Here is a 20,660-nt window from a genome sequence, read left to right on the forward strand (position 1 = left end):
TGAAACATTCATTGCACCTGTGAGCTAATGAGCCCCGCCCACAGTGTGAGAGCAGACATGGGGTTTTTCACCTCAGCTTGCAGACTGACTGTCTGCTGGCTGTAGCTTCGTATATACTGGAAAGATGCATATGAAGGACAAAATGTTCTTCTCATTCGACTGTTGGAATGTAGAAAAACCAGCCTCACTGCCCGATTCTCCAAACTTCCCCTTTACAAACATAACTTGGCCTTTACTCGGCACTGCCAGTGTCTTATATTACAGACTTGAGTAATTGGGGACATTAACGCGAACCAGCTCTCCTGCTCATTTCTCTTGTCATCCCATCAGCAGTGACACATGAATCCTCCAGAGAGCCTGTATTTATTTGAACTTTTATTGAGGCACTCCAGCTCATCCAGCCCCCATCTCTCATCTAGTGAGGCCCTTAATTCCAGATGTTCCGACTAAAGCAGCCGCCAGCTGTATCCATCAGGCATACTGCATATCACCGCTGCTCTTTCCAAGCCTCTCTCATCTCTCTTCTCCTCCCTTTCTATCTGTCTTTCTTAATTCGTCTTGAAATCCTTCTCCAGTTTTATGGAAAAGCAGGAAGGAATGTCTTGGCAGTCTAATGCAGCATCAAAAGCAACAGCAGAGCTCTTTGCCCGCTCACTGGCCTGCACCTCTTAATCCTCACGACTGTGTACGCTTGTTTACCAGTCGATACCATGGCAACGGGCTGTGCTCTGTTAGGCGTTTGCTATGATATCTGGTGTTAGCGAAACGCATACACATGCACGCATTTGGGCTCAGAGCTCAAGCAACAGGAGAAACAGCAATAAAAAATCCTGGCCCCTAAAGCAGGGCTGTGAAATACTGACGAAGGGTTTCAAAAGCTCATTAATAGTTTTTGGACACTCGATAGGGACGTCAGTGCTGAATTCATCATTCATTCATTCATCTTCTACTGCTTATCCGTTTGCGGGTGCAGGAGCCGATCCCAGCTCACACTGGGTGAGGGCGGGGTCACCATCACAGGGCCAACACACAGAGACAGACAGAGACCAACAACCACTCACACTATTTTACGATGTGGCTTTATTGCTGCAGAGGCCATCATTATTTTATCTCCATTTGCATGCTAGATGCAGTTTTACAGAGAAAAATAAACAGACAACAACACAACCAACGAAAAAGGTCATCGGCTGAATATCATTATGTAAGTCACTTGTCAGTGAGACTGAAAATCATTAAGTTTTGTAATGATTCAAACTTGCATCACAAGTAGCCATGTTAGAAAAGTTTGAAAATCCAAACTTGTGTCTGTGGTGACTCTTGACGTAAATATGTGGCACAGTGTGATGCCGTAATCATCATGTAGTCATGAACTCTAGTTGCTATTAGAGTGATGGGAATGAAACAAAACATTATGGGCTGTAAAGCCAAACTGGAGGGAAACCAGTAAAACCTGCAGGCCCTATACACCTGAGCAGAGCTGCCAAGAGGCCATAAATTTATCTGCTTTCACTTTTATGATCATCATTAACACAAAAAATATCAATCTTGTGAACTTCTACCACTCTTCTAACCCTAACCCACCAAGGCTCTCAACTTTGGAGCAGTGTTTTATTGAGTTGGCTTAGGAAAGTCAAAAAAGCGGCCCAGAGACAGCTGATCTGTGGCTCTGGTTTGCATTTGTGCGTATGCAGTCAGACAAATATTAACGCTGGAATGATGTTATGCACGAAGTGCACAGTGCAGAAAAAAATTCGGCACACACACGTACAGAGTTAAATACTCCACATGTGGGAATACTTAAGAGCGTGAGGGGCCCTTCTGACTCCTGCCTCACCTATGTCGAATTTCTTTGCCGCTAAGCAGAGGGTTAGTCTGCCACAGCCATAACATGTGTAATGTCCCGTACTTCTGGAGAGATTAGAGATTAGAAAACATTCTGCTAGACTCAGGAAACAAAGTATAGAGTTTAGTCAGCAGACTGTATGAATGTGTGTGTGTGAGAGAGCGACAGAGAGAGATTGAAAATGTATGATATAAAGCCTTTACAGTATATCACATTAAGCTGTGTGTGGTGTCGGTGTGTGCAGGGCATGGACCACTGACCCAGAACAAGCAGCACTTATTTCTCTCCTCTGCTTACAGTCGACACCCTTTTGCAGCGCCTTAAATCCAGAACCGCCTCGGTCAGTCAACGCCGACCTTTCACAGACTGAGACGCAGCACTTCTAACGTATTTATAGATTGGTATTTCCCCTGCTTGTTTCTGTCCTCCAAGTCCACTTTCCATTGTTATTCTCATTGGAGCGGGCATGACATTTGTGATATATGCACATTTCTTTCACTCTGCTCTCGAAACGTGCAGCCTGATGAGGGCAAAGGGTTAGTCAGCTGACAGATGAGCTGAACAGGACCAGGAGTGGCATCCATGTTATTGTATTTTGTTAGGAAAAACAAATTTCCCATTGTTGTACATTCTGTGCCCTGTTTGTTTTGCCATTTGTGCTTGAAACATTCAAAATGTGATTGTTGCTTACACTACTGACAGATTTTTATTTGTTACTATCAAATGTTTCAATTCAAATTGAGCTTATTAGCGTTTATCAGCGCTTTCAGCTGCTGCTCATGATTTTGCTCAGTGTGGTGTGACAGACTCACTCTGCTGTATTAACACGTAACCTGCTTGACAAAGTGCTAATAAAAGAAACCCCATTTTTCCTGTCATATATTTCCTCACACATCAGGGTCACATCTGGACGAGCAGGGCTGCGTTGAAGGCCCCAGAAACAGGAGGCGAGTTTTATGGTCCCACATGTCGGTAGCTGACGCGTATTCCCCTTACATTCTGAGAAATGTGCAGCGATGTCAGCCTCATGTGTGGAGCGTGTGTGGTCTTCCCCGTGTCGCTGACGACTGTTTATCCACCTGCATGCTGCTGCTGTGGATCACATCGTTTGGCCTGGAGGTGGCAGTGAGCGGTCAGGGCCTCATTCGACAGCCCTCAAGGTCTGAAGACGGGAGGCTCCATTTGTCTCGCTCTTCTTCACCGTTTCCTCCTTTGCTCCTTTACCTGCTTTTTTATGCCTCCATCTTGCTCCTTCCCTTTGTCTTTATTCCCACAGAGAGACCCTTTCTGTTCTCGCTCTTTCTTTTTACATCAGCCTTCCTCTGCTGGCGTCGTCTCTCACCTCTGACCTCCCGTTTCCCTCCCTGTGTAGCCATCCTTGTCTTTGTCCTTCTGGCTCTCACAGACTAATTGAATGCACACAGCCACGAGATACACACTACGGACTCATCGACTGCATTTTCATTCATTACATTTAGCTCTGCCCTTTTCCTCCGTAAAGGTAGGTAAAGGCCTGTATGGATGATTTATTTCATTCAGTGGTCCACAAGGGAAAAAGGATAGCTCATTCGATTCTTAGTGGAAACTGGATTAGGGGATTTTAAAGATCTATATGAGAGAAAGTCAGATGTGTCCTATAGGATCTCAGAAGGGTATGAGCTTACATTGACCTAAAGCTGGACAGCGTTGCTGTGAGTTGGAAACATGCAACATCACTCCAGCTTCAGTGGGACCGAGCTTGCCTGGAAAGTATCGATGTAAAACAGGAGGCTACAGATCATTAAATTGTTCACACAGGATATATATTTCATTATTATGTCCCTTACAAAAATAGCTTGTCAGATTTTTCTCCATTCTGGTTAACAATATACTCCAGAGTGATACAGTATATGCAGATTTGAGGTGTGAAACAGGAGTCCAGTCCGTATTTATATTTAGGGTCATGTTATTTATAGGCTCTGGGAAGTTACACTAAATTAAATTTGCTTCCTATCACTTTGTTTTGTCTTGAGCCCACTTCGTTCTTCCCCAATTCCATTTTTTCAACAGACCTGCAAAATGAAAACCATTGTTATTGTTTTCTATTACCAATTCAGCTTCAGTGGGAAGGAGAGTACAGGTCAGAATGTGTGTCCGGCCTGCTGGGAAGCTGCTGTCTAAACATATTCACTCACACATGCACGCACAAACGCACGGATTTTTGCGCTCTTATTATTTCCATAATTGGAATTAGATCTTATATCTTGTTTTGTGTTCCCCTGAGCGCTGTGGCTCTTGCATCTATCTGTTGCCTGAATATTGTCATCTAAGCTCTCCCAGTCAGATACCCCGCACCAGTGCCAGATGATACTGGCAGAACTCCTCTCTGTGTCCAAAAACAGATCCAAAATATACAGATGGGACCAGCACAACACTTCAGAGGCTTCAAGCAGTTAAGTGTGCTCAGTTAGTCAATAAAAAACCTTGTGGCTGCCTTTGTCCTGAAATCTTCATGCTGTTTTACTTTAAGTTGTTGCTTTCCTGCGGTTTGCCTCATGATAATCCTCATTTGTATTCAGTTTCTCTTTTTCAGTGTACTCCCAATTTATTCAAAACATCCACTGTGACCTGACTAATAGGAAAAGCTCGGTGTTCAACAATGTGTGCCAGTAAATCATGACAGTGTGAGAGCGACTCCGAAACAATTACATGGAATTTAGCCAACATTAATCTTATGATAACCACCTACATTGTTCCTGCGGTATATTTGCTGTATTTGTAGGTAAAGCTCAAAGCGGAAACAAGTTTTGTGAATATGTCAGACTCTCCACAAGCGACAACCAGCTCTGATACACAGGGGGTAATAACAGGAAGCGCGGCTTTAATGTAAAAATCACGAGTCTTTCTTCACATCCTCAATTAACACTTATTGTCGCCAACATCATGAGTATTGAGAACAGAGCTGGGCCCTTGGCACAGACCTGCTGCTGTGCCACCTGGGGAACAATGCCTTCTGTGCAGCCCCCAGGATCTCTTGGGATGCAATTGTTCCGCTAATGTCATTGTAAACTTCAACAGGCTTTGGCTGCGCTCCCGATTCCTGCAACACAATGATAGTAATTCATCATGGGAATATTGAAATGGAGCTGATGTCTGCCTGAGTGTGTTGCCACAGGAATTCTTTTGTGGACATGGGGCAAGACATTCGTGTTAATCATTTGCTCTCCTGTTGGCTTGAGGAGCACATCTGGTGAAGATGTTCCCACCTTGTTTGTCAATACACGCTGAAGGGCTGAACCTGACAAAGCTCTTCGTGCAGCCGGTTAAACAACGTGAGCAGAATGAAAGTTGCTCTGATCAGTTTTTTCACCACTTGCACTCAGACGTTTCGCAACAAACAGAAACTAAATTAGACTCTTAACATTGTTAATATGTTAAACTGTTGGCTGTTTAAACATCCAGCCAATGGGGGTAGTTAGGTATTGATTTGGGTTTGTGTTTTCAGCCACATGATGAATTTAAGTCTAATGCTTACTCTCCTTCTGGCTCTATTTCTATTTTCCTCTAACAACTGAAGGAAACATCTGCTCTTTCAGCAGCTAACAGTGTATATTGACTGTGTATAGCTAACCTTAGTGCTAATATACAATGAGTCTACTGCTGATAAAGGTGGTGGGAACAAGGAGAAACAGTTTGTACAAAAAAAAAAAAAACAAAAACAAAAAACAAACAATGATCTGAAAGACAGCTTCAGACTTCAGCAGCAGCTATAATTTAACTGATTCTGCCACTGAGTGCACATGAGGTTTTAGAAGTAACCCCTTATTGCAGGCAAATTATAAAATTTGAACTAGGTAGTCAGTTTGTTAACGGAACAGATGTTTGCATTAAACTGGCCGAGAGGTGATGATCTTACCATTCACTGATTATTTTTCAGTTTGCTAAAAGGAGACTTGTTTAAATCCTGAGTGAGCTCCAGACTGTTGACTGTTGGAGTGTTTAGTAGAGCCACAGCAGCCCCACATCTCCCCTAATACATCGGTGAATTTAGTCTAATTATTACTAATAGGGATGAGGACCAAAATTTTTAAAATGAAATCCCACTTTTTATAAACTGAAATCCCCCCCTAATAATCGAACACTAGTGCCAAGATTATAGAGATCCCACTTACAGAATAATACTTGAATTTAATAGACCTAGACGGTGTAAAGATATGAATCATGCTTTTCCCCACTAATGAGATATCCACACGTAGCTTCTTGTAATGAGGTTTACCAGCCTGATGTTGAATTCACATGTTCATAGATTAAGCGAATAATACATTCCCCTGAAAACACACTAAACCCCTCTTGGGCATTATTTAGATTGCAGCTCAGCAGTGTAGACCCCCGCTCTTTGGTTAATTACGTGTCTCTTAGTGGTGTATAAGATAATAAGGGAGCACCAGGTGTGTGTGTGTGTGTGTGTGGTTGCTGATGATCGTAAATTCTTGATTAGGTGCAGAGCAGCCTGGACGGCACCTGGAAGCTCCTGTTCGTTAAAGGCCCCAGTCCCAATCAACCTGTTTTCACTGAAATCCGTGTTTAGACTCGTCTGAACTAAAACCAGTCGTGTTCAGCTATCTGCAAACTGCAACCTTGCAACTCCAGAGGCCTGTATGCATCATTTGTTAGAGGCACATAGATAACCAGAACCAAAATAACCGTTACAGCGAATTAGTTTTGCTTGTTTTGTACATGTGGGTCACGTGTATTACATCAAGCCAATTTACACAGAGCCGGTTTTCTAATCATGGTGCTGCGATGAAGACTCACAATAAAACAGCTTATGAATCATAATATTCCCCAGGCTGTGTTGCTACATGCCAAAAGCTGGCATCCAAATGATTTCCTGCTTTGGACTGCAAAAACAAACTTTTATACTCCATCTTTAAACTTACATTTTATCTGTTTTTGTGCGATTCACACTTGTCACTGTGGAATGGAGCCCATGCCAGTATTTGCTATCAATTCCCTTATCAACGACAAACGCTGCATTGAAGAAGCCCTCCAAGGTCCTGTTTATCCTATAAAAATACACATCAATCAGGCAATTTGTACAGCAAGTAGGACAGATATGTTTTAATGCAGATCCAGGCTTTCCCTTCTTAATCTTGGTATACATACAGCAGATGGTAGACGCTTGATGGGAAGGCTGGTTGTGTTGTCGTGTTGAGTTTCCCTTGGTGGAGATGTCCTTGATCTGTATCCAGTGGTGACAGTGTGTGTGTGTGTGTGTGTGTGTGTTTGTGTGCGAAGGGGTTCTCGCTCCTCTGTGAAATACACACACCAGATAACATCTGTGTTGGTATGCTGCACCCTTGTGGTGCTCAGCTGCTACATCTCTATAAGTTCAGATAAGGGGGCTGCTCAGCTCCGAGGGAGCGAGATTGAATCTGTGGCATTTCACTCAATGGAGGATCCCTGTGCATTTCCCCAGATTTAGCAGCCAAACAGTTTGTAGTAGAGGAAACCATGGTGCCACGGAGAAGTCTCTCGGAGAAGTAAAATGTTTTAAATTGCAGCAAATGTACCTCCCGACAGTTATCTCTTTTCAGCATGGCGGCGCTTCCATATATTCACAGCTAAGCTGATGCAAAAATGAAGCTGTAACTCCTGATGGCCTAATCATGCTGCATTTGAGGGCTCATGCACAGGCGCTCAGTCCAATCCATCCAGTCAACTGTTCTCTATTAAGACGTCCTTTGTCCTGCAGTGTCAGCCTTGTTGCCTAGCAGAGATGTCTCAGGCAGTGGAAACTTGGCTACTGTGCAGCTCTGATATCGACAGTACAGGCGTCCCTTGGAGGTGACAAGGACAGCAATTGATTGGGCCTAAATGAGAGTGAAGAAGTAGATTGATTGCCATCGATCCACTTCTTCCTCCACCAGGCTCCTCCATCTTTGATTATGACCACTTTACACCCAATCAAGTGTGTGTGAGCCGTGAGAGGAGTAATCCCATTGAGAGGTATTAGGTCCATTTGCAAAGGCTGTAATTATGAGAGGATGTGAGGGCCCAAGGTCAACACGCAGCAGGTGCCATCAGGCTGGATGATAATAATAGGGCTTCCTCTTGCTTCCCACTGTAATTTAGTCATATTGATAATAGGCTATAGTGAAGATTGTGTGTTCTGTGTGTGTGTGTGTGTTCCTTGGGGGATGCTCAGTGCATAATAAATGTTTCCATAATAATGGCCTGAGGACAGGAAAACAGCTCGCTGTGACGGCACACAATCATTTGCGATGCAGACTGAAAGATAACAGCGCTCCTTGGTGCTTTTTTCCACATTTTTTTATTGAAAGCTTCATCAGAGAGAAAAAAAAAACAACTCATAAAACCCAAGTCAGATCCTAACATCCACAGATGTACAGATAATTTCTCAAAGATCACACACACTGAGCAGCATGTGCGAGGCGTGACCATGTCCTCCTCGGCGCTGAAACAAAAGAGCAAGTGAAAAAGAAACAGAAACGATAAACACAAAATTAAAAACCGCTCTGCTGTCCTAATAAATAGTTCCTCTTTTTTTTTTTTACCCAGTAAATGAGTCCCGTGCCAAACACTTTCTGTGTGTTGACTATCTCTGAACAATTTGGTTGGCCACTTTCTAGTGATTATTGTAGTTCGTTTTACTCAGGGAGCTGTTTGAACTCCACAAGGGGTGTGCTGGCCTTGCTGCCTGACTGACTGACTGACTGACTGACTGACTGACTGACTGACTGACTGACTGACTGACTGACTGACTGACTGACTGACTGACTGACTGACTGGCTGGCTGGCTGGCTGGCTGGCTGGCTGGCTGGCTGGCTGGCTGGCTTTGCTCCTGGGGTTGTGGGGCTAATCGATAGCTCTCATTAAAGGTGGACTGGAGCATCAATTAAAAAGCACAGGGCCTTGCTCTTATGGGGGGTATTTTGAGCAATTTTCCCACTGCATTATATGTGTGGAGAGTGTGTATATCTGTGTGTGTGTGTGTGGGTGCGCGCTGGTCTGTGATGAGTTATTGAGCCACGGTTCTTCTTCTTCTTCTTTATACTCAGCTGTGACAGACAAGCTGTTAGAATAACTGAACGACTGTTTTCCTAACACACAGGAATCAATGTGGAGCAGCTACGACTCCATTCACAAAGGATGAATCTGCACGAGCCTCTCAGCAACCGAGTATGACATGTAATACATCTAATGAGTTTCCTCCTGTGACAGCGTGGAGGCCACACTGCATAAATGACATTTTGAATCATGTCAGATTGAGGGACGGTGGCAGTGACTGAGAGAAATGGTAAGGGGATGGATTTCTTTTTTTTTTCTTTTTCTTTTTTAGAAAAGGCAGTGAATTAAGCACCTCGCCTTGATACACTGACACAAGAGAAAATCCTGCATATAGGTAAACTCTCAAGATCTGAATTTATCAGGCATCTGGGCCTCGGTAAGCTCACAGAAAATCAGATTTACCTTGGAGCAACTGTGCGAGTTATCCGAAGAGAAATGTTGCATTTCCCAATTTTTTTTTTTCGCCTAAATCTGCAGTCTCCTTCGCTCTTTCTGCATCAGATGGTAGCCCAAACCAGGACAAAAGAATTTGATCTGACTCCCTTGTAGCACCAGATGAGTGAGGTTTACCACATCATGACAACGACTGCCAGATTTTTTTTTTCTGATTGCATAAACCTAATTTTATGGAGTTGCGGCAGAAACCAGGAACATCCTGACACTGCAGCAACAGAAGGTAAACTCGGCAATATGAACGACCTGCCGACAAGGACATTACCCATCCAACCTGCCGTCCCTACTGATTTGACTTATGACCCGGGGCGATGTGCAAGTAATACTTTCAAGCCTACAGCAACTGCTGATAGTATCAAGTTTCAGAAATGTTTTTTCATAAATCAGACAGATTAAAGTCCTCCTGCTGGAGGAAGGCTGGTGCTGGTTTGATTTGAGAAATAGTGAAGAGAAAAATCAGCCTAAGAAGACACGATCTCATGTTGCACACTGTAGCTCGCATTTCGCGAGCGACCTGGCCTTCCTGGGTCTCTGGCTGATCTTCTCTAATGCGATGACAGAGCAGCAGAGTGAAGCCTTTCACTTTGAAGCTTTCCCTGAAGGTGAAAAGGATGCCGATGCGGTCTTTGAGTGGACATGCTAAGGTATGCTAAATGCCAAACGTAGGCAGGAAAAGAGCTGAAAAATGGTGCGAGACTAAAAAAAAAAAAAAAAAAGAGGAGAAAGAGATAGGAAGAGTATGTGTTGCTAATTAGCGAGGGGTCAAGCTGGTCACCTTCTGGGATTCTGCAGCACAGACACACTGCTGGATGAAGATGGAGACACTCCAGGCTATGACCACTTCTGCCTGGCAACATGAGCTAATGAGCCCCCCGTCTTTCTTTCTTTCTTTCTCTCTCGCTCTCTTTCTGTCACACGCACGCATATTCTCTTTCTTGGCATAGCTGGCTTCTGGTTTGTGCTGACACATGGGCTGACTGGGAGCAGAGTGTTTCTGCCACAGCCTCCTTAAAATTGCAGGCATGCCTTCTGCGCACTTACTTGAAGGTATTGGTATTCTGAAAAGGTACATTATGCCATTGTGCTATTAAGAAAAAGCCATTTCTATTTATTCAGTCGGGTAATCTGTCCAATCTGTGTGAAATATTAGTGCTGTGCACCAAAAGCAAACACTTGCCTTAACATCTTTTTCTTTCTTAAAATCTCCATTAGCAAAATTGAGCTGATAGTCTTTGTTGTGCATTTCTTGACTATTTGTAATCCTATTTCCTCTAATGCCACGAATATTGAATCTCAGGTCATTTGCAGGACGATATGCTCTCTGATGTGCATCTCCCACATCACGAGTCCTATTAAGATTCAAAAATGTCTTGTGTACCCTATAAAACAGCAGCTGTCTAGAGAACTTGGTTGTAGCTATGCTGTGTCCATAACCTTGCTAAAAGTTGAACTGTTGAGGAGCACAACTCTCTCTCACACACACACACACACACACACACACACACACACACACACACACAAATAGCTTAAAAACTGGTAAAGTTATAGTGTAGCAGCTCTCTTGTTTAAAAATGATTGAGACAGTGAGTGAAGATGGGCAGCGTGGGCATTTGTCAGCTGTTCGCCTTTAAAGGCTGTAATGTGGCAGACACTCATTCATCGGGACATGAGAGCAGATCATAGCCTTTAGGCTAGTGGAAGCAGATGTTGAGGGCCAGATCAGACGAAAGCAAACGGGCAGGTGCTGATTTGAATGGACAATAAATAGCTAACTGATCTGCGCGAGGCCGCTCAAGTGACGCATTTGGCGGATGGAAGACAAGAATGTACAGCAGGTATTTACAGTGATACTGAAGAAGAGAAATGTACGATCGATCCTGTCAGGAACCTTTTGTGTGTCGTCAAGTAGCCTGCGAAGAGCGCGTTCACGGCAAAAATCAGTCAACTTCAGTTCAGTGGACGCAATGAAGGCACAAGCCCATGACAGCTTCCTATCTAGCACCATAGAGTAGCTTCGGTATTGTGTAGCATTTCTTCAGCACATCTTCTGAAACAAGCTCTCCCATGTGCTTTGCTTTTTTTAATTATCGCATTGATCACTTGGAGTTATATGGAAGCTTTGTTCAAAGGCACTCGATGTACAATTTGATTGATAATTACAAACGCTGCCACGCAGAATGCCATAGCTCGCCTGTAATGCGCACAACACGCCATCTTGGCCCACAATGCAGCACTGGACTTGGACTTGTATGAGTCACATGAACTGCAAGAGCTCAATTGCAATTGTCACCACACAAAAAGCTCCTTTTCTGTTTGGAAGAAAAGGGCCTTTTGAGGGACACTGGAGTGGATCCTATTGCCCCGGAGGGAGACAAATTGGGCCCGTCAAGCCTCATTGCAAGACTGACTGAAATTGGTTTGTGGTTCTGCTTCTGCACCATCCAATAAAGAGAAGAAACCTCAGAGAGAGCATGGGAGAGGGGGAAGAGGGACAGAATGACAGTCAGGGAAAATGAGAGCAAAGAAGCCTAGCTTGGCCTTGGCACATTAATGGTGCCAGTGAAGCAGGAAAAAAAACAGGGTCTTTTTGGTGCTGGAGCACCACAGTTGGAGTTAGAGCAGGCGGGCCTGAGTGAACAGAGCAGACACACAGTGCTCCTGACACACACAGGCTGCTATAATGGGGCTGAAATGGCTGCTGTCCCACAGGCAATTTCTTCAGGGACAATCCTCAGAGATGAAGTCATTGAAAACCCTGTGCAACTCCGAGATGGAACGACTGGATGGGATGAGTTGGGGTTGTTTGTGCAACAAATTGGGACAACCAGGGGTCTAACTGACTCCCATGGTGGGCTTGAGAAAGGAGCCGCCATCAACATGTTGTTATGGCTGATGAGGAGCCTTGTTAGTTCCCACAGGTGTGCTGACCTCTGCAGTTTACGTTGGGTGAAGGACCGGGGGTGTGGTGGGGGGTATTTAAGGCAGACAGTCCCTTTGTAGACTTTAAACACCTATTCCATTGTCAGTGTCACTGACAGAATGGCAATTGTACAATTCAAACAAAGCAAATTTCTCTGTGTGGTTATATTTCCTTTGTTTTAAAGGAATATTACAACCGTTTTCTCTGCTGGATGTCTACCAACTTCACAAAGACAACAAGACTCATCTATCCAAGAAACAGTCCAGCACACAACTGCCCATGTAAGTCATTATTTAACTTTTTTTTTGCATGGATTAAATAAATTGGGAGTTACATTGGCTACTGAGTCTTAGTCCTCAGCTAAGCTAAGGTAACCAGCAACTCATCCAGGCATGAACATGATATAAACCTCATCACACTCTTTGAAAGGGAATAACTGTAATTCCTGCAAATAAAAGTGTTCCTGAAACAGTTTTTGGCCATATATGTATATTAGGTCGGTGCCATCATTCCTTAAGATTGTTTTTGTGACTAAGAACTAATCTGAAGCACAATAAGTGTTAAACACCACTCATCTGGTAATCCTGGCAGATAAATACTCAAAAATGCGACCTAGATTTGATGATGTGTGCATGTCAGACATTGAAATGAGGTCAAATAGCAGCAGGGAGATTCTGGGTTTAACTTTAGCTACGGCAGAATCAAAGAGATAAAGAGATCGAGGAGAGAAATCACTACGAGGACAAAGCCAAAATGCCTCGACGAGCACGGAGCAAATAGCAAGCAACATTTCCTAAACTTTTCCCTGCAGCATCTGTGTGAGAGAGAGCGAGAGAGAGAGAGAGAGAGAGAGAGAGAGAGAGAGAGAGAGAGAGAGAGAGAGAGAGAGAGAGAGAGAGAGAGAGAGAGATGGAATGCATCCATGGTGTCTGAAAGCATCGCAAAAGTGTTGAGACATAAAGAAATGCAACGACGAGAAGAGGGGGTGAAATAAAAGGACCTTTGGGAGGGCTGCCACCGGCTGCGTTACACATTTAAATACTGTTTGAAGAGTGTGTATGAGTTTGTAAATGTGTGCATGTATGTGTACATATATTGTATGTGTGCGCGCGAGCGGGTGTGTGTGCGCACATCCGGATTGGACAACCGTGGAAATTTAGCTTTAACCCGGAGAAATGAAGATGTAAAGAAGGATAGTAAGGACTGGTCCGGCCATCAAGGTCAAATAAAAAACAACGACAACAGCAACAACAACAACAACAATATCAACATTAACATCATCAACAACATCAACATCAACAACAACAAAATCAAACGGAAAAATGAAACAGAAAAAAAAAGAGGAAAAGAAAAAAGAGAAAACAAAACAAAACTCTGGTTCAGAGTGTCTCTTCATCTTTGGTATAAAAATGGCCATCCACGGGCTGCATTTGATCCACAACTAGGAAAGACTACAGAAATTGTCAACAATTTCTTCTATTGCTTTTGCACTGATTGGTTTAAACCGTAAGCTCCTACTGAATCTACTGTTTTTATTTCACTGCCAGAATTTTTCCATAGGTTTTTTTTAATATTTTGTTTTTGTTTGTTTTAGACATTTTTTCTTTGTGTTTTTTTTTTTTTTTTTTTTTTTTTTTTTTGCAGTGTGACAAGCAAAGCGGGCTAAAAACATCTTAAAGCTCATAAAAAAGGTAAAATGTGGCAGATAAAAAGCACTAATGTCATCGACAGCAACTTTGCCATGTAAAATAATAATTATGATAATAAAAACAAGTTCAGCATTTGCAACAGACTGCATCCACAGTGCAGCATGTTTCCTTATTTTTTCATTTTTTCCTCATTGTGAAAAATCTCTTCAGAGCTTCACCCCCCCCAACCCCGCCTCCCCTCCTCCCCGAGTCTTTTTCCCCAACAGACATTTTGTTTTCTTCTAACACTTAGTTACCTCTGACATAATAATTATCAAAGTTTTCTTCTAATGAAGAAAAGAAAAAAAAAAAAAAAAGCTCTTCTCTATTAAATCTGTACAGCTTATGTGATAGATTCTTTTTTCCTCTTTAGAACAACTCATCCAGTGTCTTGTACCCTCCAGGTGGTCCAAGAGACTGATTTTGTTAGCTTTTTTTTTTTTTTTGTTGTTTTTTTGTTCTCCCCTAACCAGACGTCAGAGTTTAACTCTGTAAAAAGTTTCTGGCGCCCTTCAAATTAAGGCCATGAAGATTCAAGAAAGAAAGAAAAAAACACTTTGTTTTTCGAATATATCTAGAAAACTAAAATTTAACACTAGAACATAAAAAAGAGTGAAAAGAAATTGTAGCTTAATATCTGAGGAAGACAATCTCTGTGTATTTCAAACTTGACTCCCCGTTTCTAATTACAAAATAAACTTCATCACCTACCTGCGCATTCAACCTTTTTTTTGTTGTTTTTTTTTCTTAGTTTAATTTTTTATGTTATTTATTTTTTTTTTAATTGGTTGAGAATTTTCTTTGAGAAACTTTTCAAGCTTCAGCCCAGCCCTTCAGGCAGGTTCTCAGACTAAACAATTTCACTTCTTTGCACTGTGCCCAGCAATTTTCCCATCCCCTTCCTCAGCACGCTTTTCCTCCTCCTTGCATTTCTCTTTTTCTCTTTTTTCTTTTTTCTCGTAGGCCAGGTAGGAAATGAAAAAAGTGTCTCTTTTTTGGTGCCTGGGCAATCTGGAAGCAATCTCTTTCTATTCTCTTTTCCTCGCATTCACAGTGCAGCCACCTTCTGTCTCAAGGCAACGCTGTCACAGGAACATTCGCTCAGGCCGTTGCTATCTGATGAAAGAGGAGAAAACAGAGGCAAAGAAAGAGAGAGAGAGAGAGACAGAGAGCGAAGAAAGAGGGTGAGAGAGATTGTGCAGCTGTAATCAAAGCACAATATTACAAACACAGACGAGCTGGAGAGTTGACAGCTGACAGCCCGGTCCGAGGACTGAGACAAAATGCAGCATGTTAAACAGTTCTGAGCAGGTCAGGCAGGCAAAACAAACAAACAAACAAAAAAAAGGGGCTGCCAGAATGACAAGGAAATGACAGCGACAGCGAGGCAAGCCATTTTATAACACTGCTTTTCTAAGTTCTCTCTATTTCATTTTAAGATCAGTATGAAACAAGCAAAAAATTGAAATTAAAGTTGTCATAAAGAAGGACTTTGATGTTTTGCCTTTGTAATTCAAAGATCTCAGTTTTTTATTTACCCATTAAATCAAAGTAGTCACAACACAACATAGCTCACCCAGAGATGCAGAAAGCATAGACAACCAAATTGACATCATCTCATAGGAATGTGTTCATGTTGCCCATTGGCAGGGTTTACCACTTCATAATGAGAGCTTTTTATTTAATATGTGAAAAAAGCACAGCAGTGTGTTTGAAAGGTTGACGGCAGCTGACCGGCTCACAGCTGGACTTACTTGGACTGGTATGAGTAAGCGGGAACATGGTCGGCAGCACTGTCCACCTGGATCTGTTGCTGCTGGCCAGCCACCTCCTGTGATGAGGGAGCCACTGTCTGGGGGGAGGCGTCTGTCACCACTCCCTGAGGACACACACGGGAGGAAATGTGTCAGCTCTGAACTCTAACAAGCATCTCCCTGCAGCGCTGGGAACATCCTGCTGAAAAGTACAGTATGTGGCTGTATGGTCTCTCTCTGTACATCGGTACCACTCCATGTCAAGGTTTTCTTTAGGCCAAACTGAAGGATGAATCGTGTCTTACAGTGCACCGATCATAAATCCCAAAGAAAAGCGCAAATTTGGCACTAGAGAAATAAACCCGTGCTCAGCTTAATGCATATTTCTTACAGCCATATGAATGTTTCAAAATTATTTACAACTTTATGACTAACTATAATTTTTCCAGATTTGTCAACACATGCATTTGTCCAGATATAAATCACAGACATAAACCAAAAGAAATGCAGACAAAATAATGATGGACTTCCAGATGCCACATAATCAAATTATTGTCTTCAATTTAACATAGTTAGAGTGATAATTCTTTAGTTGAACATTACAAAGAAAAACGTCCTTTTAATTTAACGATTCAAAATAAGAAAGATATTAGAGCAACAGTGAACACAGAAAAAGGTCTAACAGTGGTTTGACACTGAATACAGATTTGAAGAACCAAATGTGCCATATTGCTCGCAGTAAGAGGTAAAAACTCTTCTTTAAGGACGACTGCGTGCACTGAATTCATCACAACAACTTCTTCGCCTCTTTATGTGTTGAGCATTACCAACAGCCCCCATCACTGAGTCGTCTCAATCACCTTTAACAAGCTCTCAAGGATACTCTCCCCTGTCCATACATCAGCCCTCTAGACACTGGCTGATACGATGATATACACCTGGCTGCTGATGTCGGCATTGAGAGGACGATGGTGTAGATGAAATAGGTTAGAGATGCCGTCGGCTAAACTACAACTACATCTCTCTCCTCTGTCCAACTCCCTCATGAAGAAGCCTGAAACTTTCTGAGGAGGAGGGAGGAACGACTAATGGCTCTGTCAGGGGAAACTGTCATTCTTCGTGGCTGGTCGGATAACCAGACCGCCATGGCTGACGGATGTGCGTGTTCCAGCTACCTACCAGCCCCGAACTGGCTGTGGGAGGGAGAGAGAAAGAATGAGAGAGACAGCACCGCCGGCACTGTGTCTCACTTCAGCTCCTGTCATCTGATACACGACTGATAGTCCATCTGAATACGACCGCACTGTCAGCCACCAGACAGCCAGCTCGCTCTGCTCACCGGCCGCTCGGCCTGCCTGCCTGCCTGCCTGCCTGTTTTTCCACGCTCCTCATTTCTCAGGCTGGGCTGCTCGAACCTGCCAGCAGCTCAGACAGCCCCCGAAGAAGTGACAAAGTCTGCTCTGCACTTCAAATGTCTTTCCCAAATGCTATAAAACTTTCGACTAAATTTTCATCCTTGTTATTTGCTGGCAGTGTAAAATCCACTTGTTTGGAGACAAAAAGAGCAATTTTCAGCACACTTCAAATGTAATCTGTCTATTTAATGACTGCTCTGGTCTGATGTAGCGAGCAGCATTCAGGAAAAGTGGAGCGAGGGGTTGTGGGTGGAAGTCAGAGAGCTGTCAGCAGTAATGATGAGGTGAATAACTGACTCTTGATTATCCGTAAGTACTGTATGCATGTGTGCGGCTCTTACTTCGACAGGGACGGCTGTTGGAGGCACAGGAGTGTACTGGGGAATGTAGGTCCCTTGCATAGGTGCCGCGGCAGCTGCAGCAGTCATGTACTGAAACACAAACAAAACACACACACATCAAAAGCTCTGTACATTAGACTGCCAAATCCCTATCCAACGTTACACAAGAAATACTTTTCAAATACAGATATTACAATTCCCTTCGATCTCTCTCAGCACAATTATCATCCAAAACCATCGGGAATGGGGAGCCTGCTGTGCCCACAGTGCCCATTGGAGGGCGCTAGAAGAATATGTGAGCGCGCTCAGCAGAGCAGAGCCGAGTAGACGAGGGAACGCCGGACAAACAGAGGACAAGGAGGAAGAGCTGTCCTGCTGCTCCTCCAAGACTTCAGAGGCAGGCAACTGCACCAGGCCAGAGCTCGGAAGAAGACAAAACACAAAAAATAAAAATGAGAATGAAACTGAAGTGAATGACGGAGGGAGAGGAGAAAGTTTTCTGTGGCCTATATTCCTTTAGTCATGCCTGCGCTGGCTTTTAACTGGAAACTAGCTCGATGTGAGATGTGACGCAGGTTTGGTTACATGACAGCCGTGCAGCTTTCACATGCAATATGAATGAAGACACGGCACTTTCTGTGAGGCTTTTTCTGTGACCTGCTGTGAATATATGGTGTGTGTATGTGTAATGTGTGGTGGTGAACGCATGTACCAGTGTCAGCGTGATTTGCCGGTGTGTGCATTTCTTTTTAATTAGCACATGCCTGTGCATAAAAGATGACTTAACAGTATTAAGTCCGTCCAAGTGTGCATGTGGAGGTACGCTCTGTCCTTTGTGTGGAGATGTGTGTTGGGAACACGCCTTCTGTACATGTCTCCGTGTGAGTGTGAGAAAGACAAACAAAGACAAAGAGGTTTGGAATGATAATGCTGCAGTACAGAGCCAACGGATGTGATCCCAGATAAAAGCCACTGGGCTGCCTCTCCGCCACTCCTCATCTTCCTGCTGCTTTTCCGGACCAAGGAAAAAAGGAAGTACAGTCCCTTTCTTTCTGTCTTATTTTTTCCTTTGCCTCTCCGTCCCCCTGCCAGTGCTAAAAAGCGTGGCAGCAATATGCAGTAGGAGGCAGTAATGGAGGGGTTGTGCCGGGCTGCGGAGCCTTTCTTGGCTGTGGGCCCGGCGGTGCTGGTGAAGTGTCATTACCGGCAGCGTCGCTAATGGATCGGGTACGGCTCCACCGCTCACCGCTAATGAGAGCAGCTAAAGGCCATGGACATGGGTGATTAACTCCCCCACCGTTGCTACCCACGGCCAAGAGGATGCCCTGGGATGGAGGCTTGTGTGTGTTCGTATGTGAGTGCGACTGTGTGGGTCTGTGTGTGTGAATTTAAGGTTATCACACCTTCAGGGCTGTGACACTCAGGACGGGGTGAGGCGGCACATCCAGACTTCCTGACACATTACCATATTACCTCTCTGTGTCATCCTCTCTTCCCTCTCAACTTCCTGCCACTGCCCCCCCCCACCCACCCAGCTGGCTATCGTTTAAAAGGGCCAATCAGATTGTTGAAGTGACCTTCTCCCTCGTGAATCTGAACCATGCATACCAATTTTCTTCATGACTTTTTGTCTTCGCCTCCCCTTCCCATTAACTTATTCAGCTAACTCACCTGTGAGGCCTGCATGAAAGCAAATGAAGGGAAGCAGGAGATAATTAGCAATATCAAAATCTCCCTGTCAAAGGAAAACGTCTATTTGAAATGTTATATTTCTCTGCAGGACAGCAAAAGGAATTCAAATTAGGTTTAACAAGAAAATTTAATAAGATAGGTTTTTTTTTTTACTCTACCATAACCATTAGTTAACCTATTTAATGTGGCAGGTCGGACAGGGCGCATTTCTTCACTCACTCCTGTGGAAAGTCACAGGGATGTCAAGTCTGGCTACAGCGAATCGGGTTGCTATGGTGATAAAGATGATTTTTATCCAATTTCAACTCTTTTAATATTTCCCTGTCCATAGTCAGGGGACAGGTCTGGGCAATATAAAGCATCCCTAATTGGCAATAAATGATGTTTCACTCTCGCAGTCACACAGCCATGCATGCACACACACACATCTGTACCTGAAGCAGATGGTGTGTGTGCACGTTTGAGGAGCGGGAGGACCGCACAGTTCCTTAACGAGGCCGGTGTCTACCATCACTCTCCAAGACTCACGCCTGTACAAGTCAGTGCCAGGATGAAAATGTATAGAAGAGACAGATCCGCTCTGCGAGCGCAGTGGTTTAGGCCTGGCGGTTTAGGAGGTATAAGATGTGTTTTATATTTGGTGGGCAAAAGGGTGACGAGACAGTTTACATTCCTGTTATCAGCTTTCCACACAAACAAGAATTTCTCGCTAAATTGTCGGTACCGGTGGAATGCAACACGGCAGACTAACATGCTTCAGTGAAATAAATCATCACCCTCTCTGCCTGTCTCCACAGCTATCTGTCTATCTATCCCTTCTGTGTTGACATGCTGTTCTGTTGCATCGTCTGCAAGGTGGAGGATAACAGTTGGTTAAGGCAAGAGCATCCAGCTATTCAATGTAGGTTATTAATGGCAGAGCAGCGTGAGAATGGGCTCTGATGACTATTGATCTTAGCTGTGGGGATTCAACAAGATGGGAACTATAGGAGCTGCACACCAGCGACTGTGTACCAGAGGGCCGCACTTTTCACGATGAAAAAACCTCAATATCTTGGCTGCTGGACTTTGTTAGCCCTCTGCCTGAAGACATTTACACCGACGAAATCTGTGCCATCTGTTAAATCACTTCTTTAAACACTTCCTCACCAGCAGGCTTACTACACTTTGCTATTTTAATATTTACTCTTTAAGTATTGAACTCACAGATTTCACTATACACAGTTTTGCCTACTGGTTTCATAATATTTCACTGATATAAAGAGGCACCCACAAAAAGCAGGAAATGTTAAAATAATCTTTGCATATATTAAACGTGTATATGTGACGGTACAACTGTTGTTTTTTTTTTTTTTTTTATTAAACAGCATTCTTAAGTTTTCCTTTTCATATTTAAAATGTTTCCAAACTTCTAGCCAATGTCATTCAAGGCATGTATATTTCTATCAGTATTATACATTTTAGCCACTTAAAGACATAAACT

General features: G+C 43.5%; 1 protein-coding gene across 6 annotated transcripts in view; it reads right to left on the minus strand.

Moving 5' to 3' along the window:
- Nucleotides 1-14,366: 14,366 nt before the first annotated feature.
- Nucleotides 14,367-20,660, minus strand: part of LOC115050597 (RNA-binding motif, single-stranded-interacting protein 3) — a 238,561-nt gene continuing 232,267 nt past the window's right edge. For all 6 annotated transcript variants that reach the window (XM_029513487.1, XM_029513488.1, XM_029513486.1 and 3 more), the window contains 3 exons: nt 17,486-17,575; nt 15,730-15,854; nt 14,367-15,091 (listed from right to left, as the gene is read on the minus strand). In XM_029513487.1, coding sequence (XP_029369347.1) covers nt 15,088-15,091; nt 15,730-15,854; nt 17,486-17,575 — 219 coding nt within the window. In that variant the 3' untranslated portion in view covers nt 14,367-15,087. The remainder of the gene's footprint in view (nt 15,092-15,729; nt 15,855-17,485; nt 17,576-20,660) is intronic.

This window comes from Echeneis naucrates, chromosome 11 (genome assembly GCF_900963305.1).
Source record: "Echeneis naucrates chromosome 11, fEcheNa1.1, whole genome shotgun sequence".
Taxonomy (NCBI): Eukaryota; Metazoa; Chordata; class Actinopteri; order Carangiformes; family Echeneidae; genus Echeneis; species Echeneis naucrates.